The following is a 10,038-nucleotide window of genomic DNA, read 5'->3' on the forward strand; positions in this document are numbered from 1 at the left end:
ATGAGAAACGCCAGCCCAGCATCGAAATCTGGAAATATTAAAATCCCAATCTCTTCATTTTATTTCGAAGCAAAAAGAGATATGAATAGAACCGCCGAAGTGTTCCGACAGGCAATCGTGCACCTTCGAGTTTTCAAATTCAGAAGACGAGAAATCGGTTGCGCGCGCAACCTAGACATTTATATCGTCTCCTACCATATTCACACGGACATAGACGTGTCATAGTATTGGACCACGTCTTGTTTCAGATCTGGGTTCACTGCACTGGGCATGGCTAGTCCCGTGTTTCCAATGGCCATGTCCGGCACACAACGAAGGACGCACAACGTAGAACGAGCCAGCTATTAGAGCCTCGACTAGTGGCCGCCGGAGTTCAGATGTTCGTCTACACCGTTACCGGCTGATGCCGATAGAATGGATAGTTGAAATATTTTTTCTTTCTACATCTTTTATTATTAAACTTTGTACTTTAACATAGTTTTATTTCGGCTCTTGCATTTCTTGAAGTTTGAAACCGATATGTTATGTATAAAAAAAAGTTCGAACGTTCAAAAAATGGCGAGGTTCAGAAAAAGATAAAATAATTTTCAATGACGTTCCTATCAAAATGAAGTAACTAAACGTACTTCATTGTACTTTCATACATTTTCTAAAGTTTCAGTTCGATATTTTATTTGTAAAGAAAGTTCTTAGGTTGAAAAAAAATATTCAGTGAACTGATAAAGTGAGGTCGGTAATATCGGTAATATAGGTAATATAGGCTGTGTCACATGCCCTTAAGGCTATGTAATGAGTGGTTCACGTGACCAGATTCCTACCTTAGGGACATTTTTTTATTTTTTATCTTATTTTTACACGAAGCGCCACATCGAGTTGAAAGTTCGGAATAATAAATAAGAACTAAGAAAGGTGAATCTGGTCCTCAATTTTAATAATTATGAAAAAAGTAACACAAAATTATTTACAAAAAAAAGGTAATAATTTTTTTCATAATTATACAAATTTAGGGCCAGACCCACCATTCTTAGTGCTTATCATTTATTGTCCAAATTTTCAACTCGATGGTCAATCTGGTCACGTGAACCACTCGTCGCATGGCCTTAAATCATGAAAAATGTATGAACATTCTATTTTATTTTATTGAAGTATCCAGTAATCTGTTCTAAAATATTTTCCGACTCATACATTTGTTTATATTGCGTTCACAATTGCTCATAACAATTTGATTGTTTAAAAATCATTACTTGTTCAGTTCGAAAATCACGTATAGGTATGGCTGAGCCGAATCCAGATATATTTTTGTTTGATGTAAAGATTTGGAAACACCAAATCAAACCAATCTTTGACCGACAATGCAATAATAAATTGTAGAAAATTATTTCTTCTGTCTTACGGTCACGGCAAAATAAAAACAAATTAAAGCTATCATTTCAACTCCATTTATTTTTAGAACCAAATTAAAACTTCGACGACGTTTCGGCATCACTGCGTGCCTTTTTCAGAGAATCTAAATAATAATTATAATAAGCTAATACATAATAAAAATAAATATAAATAGTTTTAAAAAGTTATTATTTATGTGTAGAAAATATTTTTTTTAAATAATACCTTATTTTAAAACGATTTGTAAGCGAAACAACAATCATTCCAATTTTGGAGTCAATACGTGTCAATTTTTTGTGTCATGTTTTAAATAATTTATACATTATTATAAGTTTTAAAAAAGTAAGACTCCAAACAATTATTGAGGATGAGTAAAAGGATAAGGCCTCATAAAATGGAAGAGGCTTTTTCAGCGTAAAAACTAAATTATTAACGGTTTTGAAACCATTCTAAGTGTCTTGGAACAACGACGAACATATGGCTAGGAGATAAATAAGGCGGTAAATCGGTGAAGAAGATAAAGGCAGTATATAAGGTGAAATACAATGATTGGCCAAGTTTCCATAGAATTACTGATGAGGAAGCGTGAACTTGAATAAAATTTAAATTTTTTAAATTTAAAGAAACATTTTTTTGTAACTAAACTAAGATGACATTAATTAATTATTCTTTGGTAAATTTTATTATTATTTAAAATTTCATTTTGTAAATTAACAGAAATATTGCGAAATTTGTTTATGAATATAGATTCAATAATACGTCTTTAATAAGTATTTTTATGAGTAGCTAATATTTTAATATTGCTGAATTTGAAATCCAAATAGTGATTAGAATTCCAAGAGTGTTGTGACGAACCCGTATTTAAATTCCCAATTGTACAATCTCTTTCATGTTCGGCAATTCTAGTTTTTAATCTCCCAGTTTCACCTGTATAAACTTTATTACAACATTTGCATTTTATCATATAAATAACACCGGACAAATTTCCAATGCTATCCCTATTTTTTTTCTTTAATAAATAGTTATCTAAACTGTTAGTGCTTTTGAAATAAATATTTATGTTAATTTTTTTAATGAACTTCGTAGACGTTCAGAGACACCTTGTATATACGGTAACGCAACTTTTAAATCAAATTTATTCAAAGTATCAATCCATTTATTTTCATTTTTAGTAGTGTTATAAATTTCATGCACACGCTCAGCGATAATGTCATTAATCAAAGGAAGAGGATAGTTGTTAGATACTAATGTTGTTTTTAGTTGATTTAAATTTTCTTTTCTATATTGCACGTCACTCAATTTGACACATCTATCAACTAAACCTTTGATTAAACCGATTTTATGACAAAATAAATTATGTGAATTGTAATTGAGATATCTCCCAGACCAAGACGGTTTTTTTACCAGTTAGTTAGTAAACTACCATTTGAAGCTTTAATTATTTTTAAATCAAGGTAGTTTATAACACTGTTTATTTCAATATCATGAGTGAATTGTATGCTCTCCTCTATACCGTTAAACACGTTTACAAGAAAGTCAATTTTATCAGAAGGGACAATTGCTATGATATCGTCGACATATCTTTTATACAAGATGGATGTGAAATCTAATAAATCGAGAACCCTTTTTTCAACATCTTATAATACTAAATCAGAAACTACCGGAGATAAGGGCGACCCATGGGATAACCTAGTATCTGTTTATAGAATTTGTTATTTAAAGAGAAAACAGTGCCAGTGAAAACAGTTCTAGTGGCTATTAATAGTTCATTTTTAGTTATTTTTGTTAAATTATGATTTAAGATAAGCTTTTCTTTGATACAATCTAAAGCAAGATCAAGCGGAATGATATCAAACATCGACACAACGTCTAAGAAAACTATTGAGTGAGTTTTAGGTACAATAATGATTTTTTAGAATATCTTTAAGTTCCCAACTATTTTTTAAAAAAGAACTAGTGTTTTTTGAAACTGGTTTAAAAATATTAGAAATGTATTTGGATAAATTGTAAGTAGGAGAACCAACTGTAGAAACAATCTCCAATTTAATTCAGGCTTATATACCTTTGGAAGAGCATAAGCTTTTGCCACAACACTATTGTGATTTTTTAAGCGGTTGAACATTGATCATTAATCAATCTTTTTTTCTCCCATCTATTGACTATGTCATTACATTTATTTTCTAATGCTGCAACCATACTTGTTTTTATATTTTTAAATAGAATATTATTCTTGAGAATATTTTCAACAGTTTTATTATAGTCATCTCTATTAGCTGCAACGGTTTGATTTCGTTATCTGCTTTTAAAAAAATTAAATCTTGATGTTCTTTTTAGGAATTTTCATTTAACTTGATTGATTTTTGTTTTTTTGATAGGACAATTCCTTTTGTTTAAATAAATTCCCCAATTTTCGAATCTATATGTATAGCTAAATTCAGGGTCGTTATTTTGTTTATCTGTGAAAAAATACTCTGAGGGGTGAAACAGCCCCTCAAAGATAGGGGTCTCAAGAGTCGATTGTATAGTTTTGTATAAAAATGAAATTGATTTCGATCAAACCTACTGGAAAAGTTTGCTCGTGATGAAAGGTGAATAACGTAAAAAAAATGAAGGCGGTAAACCACCCATACATATATTTAAAGTTGTACTAAAAATATTTAAATTCACAGAAAAAAAATGTATTTTGCAATTAAAACAAAAACAAAGTTGACGAGTTTCAAAAAAAAAATTAACAAATTAATGTGTGTATCCGCCCCTAAAACTTGTTATTTTGTATGTGATAATATATACTTTCCATGTACAAAAAGTTGGGAAACTAGTTTTATAACGAAGGAAGTAAAATAAAGTCCATCCAACAAGAATAAACAAAATCCGCCCGCTTCGCGGGGAGATCCTCATTGCACGCTGTGCCCGCGGCTCGCAATTTTAGGCGCACCTAGGACGCGCGACTGTTGATTCTCGCGCTTCGCGCTTGATAATAAATTGCGCCCCGCGCTCTATTTTTTATATTTACTAGACTTCCGTACCGACTGTTTAAAACTAAAGGTCGAAGCATCGACAACAGTCATTTGGTGATTGTATGGTAAATTCTCTTTTGTTAAGGCGCCTTCGGCTTTAATGAACACATTCTCACTACGTATCTCGTGCTTCGCACTCAAATTTATCCCTCAAATTGTATATAATTTTTACAAATGTATACTATTACAACTCATAAAATACATTGTTAATAAAACAGACATAGTTTCGTTTTCTCGTTTAAAACAATGCGCCTTCCTTAAAAAGAAACTTTATTTATTGAAGCCTTTATTGCAACTTCTGCGGTTTTTTGAAAAACTGAATTTACTCATTTCGAATTTTATTTTTTCGATTTAAACGTTACACGTACTTTCTACTCATGAGACTTACCGGTTTTCAACTTCTAAATTATATCCGTAGCATCAGTGACCCAGACTTTGTTAATTGATTTTTCTACCGCATCATATTCTACACCGCAGTTGTAGTGCCCTATTGCTTAATCTCCTAATAATTCACTAAAAGAGTCTCTCAAACCGTCTAGGGTGGAGAGTCTAGTTACAACAACAGTCCGACAAAGCTTCGATTAATCAGGGGGGGGGGGTAGCTTCAACCGAGATTCATAGCTGGTTAGTGTGTTATTCCGAGAAGGTCACCAACCTTCAGCAAAACTCGACGTGAATGATGATTAACGTTTCGCACATCCGATTCCCAGATGCCTCCAAAATGCGCAGCTGCAGGCGAAATATATTTCCAGCGAATGCTGTCGTCTTTTAGGTCGATACAGCGAGTCCAACGATTTTCTAACTTTTTGATACCGTCCGAAAAGTACTCGATCGGAAGGTCTCCAAAATACGCCTCAGTTTCAGCTATGAGCTCCTCATTTGAGTAAAAACGCTTACCGGTGAGCCATCTCTTCAGGTTAGGGAACAAGTAATAGTCGCTGGGGGCCAGGTCTGGTCAATACGGTGGCCGAGGAACCAATTCGAAGCCGACTTCATGCAATTTTGCTTGTACAACTAAGCATGAATGAACAGGCGCATTGTCGTGATGATAAAGCGGTTTTTTCTTCTTCAAATGCGGTCGTTTTTCGGCGATTTCGATTTTCAATCGGTCCAATAATGATGAATAGTATGCTCCGGTTATGGTTTTACCTTTTTCAAGATAGTCCACGAATATTATGCCATGCGCATCCCAAAATACGGAGGCCATAACCTTTCCGACCCATTGTTGCGTTCTCGGACGCTTCAGAGCACTTTGGCCCGGTGGAACCCACTGTTTTGCCTGTTGCGTTGACTCAGGAGTGTAGTCGTGGATCCAGGTTTCATCCATGGTTATTAATCGGCGCAAAAACTCGGTCGGCTTAAGCGAAAATAATGCCAAATTCTGCTGGGAAGTTGTCACACAAATTCGTTTTTCGTTCCAATCGACGGTGCAGAGTCCGGGTAATACTTATCCAGCTTGCCCTTGGTCTCAGATATCGTTTTCTTGCGAAGATAGTAGTGTTTGATCAAAACTCGAAACTCAGATTTTTCCATATTAAAAAAAACTCGGAGGTTAGTCGCTTCTCAGTGCTGTAACTTGTAAATGCGTAAACATAAATGGCTGAAGTTTTGACAGGCGTCATTTGAAGGATCAAGCTCGACGAAAATGGTTCACATTAGTGAATACTAATGCCATCTCTTAGAATTTGCAGGTACTTATCAGACTGCCTAGTATATATTGTAACTATCGCATTATAATAGCGCAAAATCGTGATATCGTAAATTGCAAGTTTTAACATTTTATACCGCATAATTGTGCAATCTATAACGTAAGAATTTAAGTTTATTACGCTATCACATTTTCTTTCTTCTTTTGTGATCTAGTGAGGGTTCGGGTAGTCAGAAAGCGATCACAGAAAAAATTAAAGATTAAGTTTACATCGATTCTAGGTGAAAGATTCACCGGTACAAAAATTAACCTTGCCAGATAAACTTCACAAGAATCGAAGATAATTTCCGATTTGTAACCTTGCATGGATAATCTTTCATTGTACACTGAGAAAACTATATCGCATGAATTACAATATATACCGTAATTCCAGCATTATATATCGTAATTATCGCATTATAATAGAGCAAAATCGTGACATCGTACGTTGCAAGTTTTTACATTATATACCGCATAATTGTACAATCTATAACGTAAGAATGTAAGTTTATTACGCTATCACATTGTATTTCTTGTTTTGTGATCTCGCGAGGGTTCGAGTTTACATGAATCGAAGATAATTTCCGATTTTTAACCTTGCCTGGATAATCTTTCACCTTATAATGGCTCCATTTTTATTCGAGGTGTAGCCACAATTAGGACGCCAGCGCTATCCAGCGTCGTTTAACTTCATTAAATTTGAGAGAAATGGGGATTTCCATCTGTCAGTTACATTTTGCGCTTTTGCTAAATGATATCCTAACCTCAGTGAAACTTTCGCTAAAATGTGTTGAATCATTAACCGTTGCAGGTTTTACCTGCAGTAAATTTGTACTTTTTTTGTGATTGTTTTAAATCTGGTGTCCCGATTTATAGCTCGAACTCACTCATACTCTGCCTTTTTCTCATTGCTACTAAGGTCGCTGTAGCAGACGACAGCAACAAAATTTAACTTCATTTTATTCTGTGATATTAGTGCATTATAATATCGTACAGAGCTTCAGAACCTGATCGTACGTTATCATATTCTGCTTTCTGGGAATATAGAGGTTTTGCGATATCATTGTGCGATAGTTTTTTCTCCGTGTATAATCGCTCCATTTTTATTCGAGGTGTAGTGACAATTACGACGCCGGCGCTATCCAGCGTCGTTTCACTTCATTAAATTTGAGAGAAGTGGGGATTCCCATCTATCAGTTACATTTTGCATCGGCGAGTTCAGAATTATTTTCCGAACATCAGTTGCAGGTCTACCTGCAGAAATTTTTTACTTTTTTCTGAGATTGTTTTAAATCTGGTATCCCAATTTATAGCTCGAACTCACTCATACTCTGCCTTTTTCCCATTGCTGCTAAGGACGTCGTATAGCAGACGACAGCAACAAAATTTAACTTCATTTTCTTCTGTGATATTAGTGCATTATAATATCGTACAAAGCTCCAGGACCTGATTGTACGTTATCATATTGTGCTTTCTTGCAATATAGAGGTTTAGCGATATGATTGTACGATATCTTTTTCTCCGTGTGGACCTCGAGCAAGAACAGTCGTTTACGCTCTCGGTGCACAATATACTATTTCTGATGCCCAACTTTAGAACTTTCTGATCTCGCTTCTATCATATATTTTCCGTATATTGTATTCAGAAAGTCTCACAACTTTGGCAATCCTTAAAAAATGTTTAGGGATAAACGTGTGCTCGTATATCTCTCTGCTTATAAGAATTCGTAAATTTTATGACTTTTACCGGCGCAAAATAATTTTTTTCCAATTTAATACAAAATAAAAGTTTTTTATATTGGCAATGCAATTATCATTGATTAAAAATTTCTGTCAAATTAGTACGTATTTTAAAAAAATGAAAACTGCGAATATCATACTGTTATGAAAATTTGATGCTCGCAAACTCTAAGGAATTTTTTTTAATCTGAAAAAATTTAAAGAGAATTTTTTCATTTAAAGAGTAAAAGTTTGTGAGAAAAACGCCATGATGTCATAGGCGCACATCTCATACTTATTTTTATCGAATATGAAATGTATACGTGTTTCTGGTTGCTTTCGGGACGTGAGTATATTTTACCAATAGATTCAGCAAAGATTTTACACGGACGCTCACCTTTTATTCAGCTACTCTTATGTAACTTAAAAATTCCTTAAATCTCTTATAATATTTTAAAAATTAAATAATAGGTTTAATGCATAAAAATAAGCATAGGCTCGCAGAAATTCCAAGCAATAATTTTATAACTTTAAAGAACAAATGAAACCAGAATAAATCCCTGGTAATTGCTATTAACTATACTAACCTGTGTAACAATGGTTTCGCGAAAAACACTTCTGTCATATGAAAAATGAATACACTTCTCAAACGTGCCATTTCCAACATCAACTTCACAAACCTCATTTCTTAATTTTCCATTTATTATAAATGGTGAAGTGCATGTAAAGTTAACTGGAGGAGCCAAAAACACAATTGAAAGTTGGTGCCAGGATATTGGAAACTTCCCAAGTGATATTGCTATTGCAATTACTATATGCCATGGGCCCATAGACCCCATTGCTTCTTGAATGCTATCCAAAGGTCCATTTTTATCTGAAAAATTCAGCAACCACTTAATATTCAAACTCTATTTTAAACATGTAAATCGTTAAATAGTTAAATAGGATAATGGTTTTTAGATACATCTAAAAACTATTATCCCTATTGTGATTATTTGGTTTAGCAAACTTTTAGATTACTAATTTTCATCGGAGATATTTTGCTTTATGACACCTTGCCTAAGAATAAAAATGTTATCATATAGATATATGTATATTTTTGGATATCCGACGGGCTATCGAATGGGATAACCCGGGATACTATATTGCTGTGAGGGAAGTAACGTACTTAACTGCACGTTATTTCAAGAAATTTGTTAATTATATTTATTAAAATTATATGTCTTGATAAACAATCATTAGACGAAAAAACAAAACTTTCACTAAAAAATGGATTAAGAAGAATAATGTTTTTAAATGGGAGAATATCTTCTGCTTCCCATTATAGGATAAACATTTTTCACCTTCAGAAACTCAAACAAAATTATTCGTCTTAAAAACTTTGTATTATTTTCATATGTGTAAATTCAATTTCTTTTTAACTTTTTTTATTAAAATTAAGAAAGTACGTTTAGGAAGGTACAGAGGCCCGTAGACACCCAAAAGGGTTTCTTTAGAGACCTTGAAGCTTGAACAAAACAACATAAAGGCGCAATCACAACAATAACCGCTTGCAAACTGGGCATGGTAAGTTAGGGATCGATTTACAATTTCGACCGATGAATTTAGACGAAAAGTTTCTTACATATGAATACGCATTTATGTTTACAGGTTTTCCATATAACCTGCAAATGATATTTATCGAATTATTATATTCATTATAATTTCAATAATATTTTATAATTTATTTCTTTTAAATAAATTCTGTTCGTGAGAGTTCGGTTACATGTGCGGTTATTAAGGTAAAAATTGTGTCATTACCTACATTAAATGTTGAATTGGGCAAAGTGATTAATAGATTCTATTAAGCCGTGGTTACCACACTTTTGCAAATAGGCACCAGCAACATTTTCAAATAATTGTCTCTTGTCACTCGGTAGGTATAAGGGTCTCTCCCCTAACGTTAAATATGTCCATCAGCTACTGAGTCATGCCACGTAGGGTCCAACTTCATTTGTCTCTCACTATCCGTGAGGCAGTGCTGCCAGATAGAGCTAAAAATTTACCGCCACTGTACCTACCAGGTGTATACATATGAAACCGGTATTGCCATTTAGCGGCCAGTAGGCACACTTGTAGGCACTGTCGGAAGTTACCATTTGTGCTAATTGGCGTATTGTCATCTGTCAACAATATCCAATACCAAACATTTCAAGTTTCATATGACATCGTGATTTTTTTCGCTCTTGAAAAT

General features: G+C 33.6%; 1 protein-coding gene across 1 annotated transcript in view; it reads right to left on the minus strand.

Moving 5' to 3' along the window:
* LOC117170637 (solute carrier family 22 member 3-like) overlaps positions 1-8,603 on the minus strand; it is a 262,724-nt gene extending 254,121 nt beyond the window's left edge. Inside the window, exon 1 of the mRNA XM_033357541.1 lies at positions 8,393-8,603. Coding sequence (XP_033213432.1) covers positions 8,393-8,490 — 98 coding nt within the window. The 5' untranslated portion in view covers positions 8,491-8,603. The remainder of the gene's footprint in view (positions 1-8,392) is intronic.
* Between the last annotated feature and the right edge of the window lie 1,435 nt (positions 8,604-10,038).

The sequence above is a fragment of the Belonocnema kinseyi genome, chromosome 4 (assembly GCF_010883055.1).
Source record: "Belonocnema kinseyi isolate 2016_QV_RU_SX_M_011 chromosome 4, B_treatae_v1, whole genome shotgun sequence".
Classification (NCBI taxonomy): Eukaryota; Metazoa; Arthropoda; class Insecta; order Hymenoptera; family Cynipidae; genus Belonocnema; species Belonocnema kinseyi.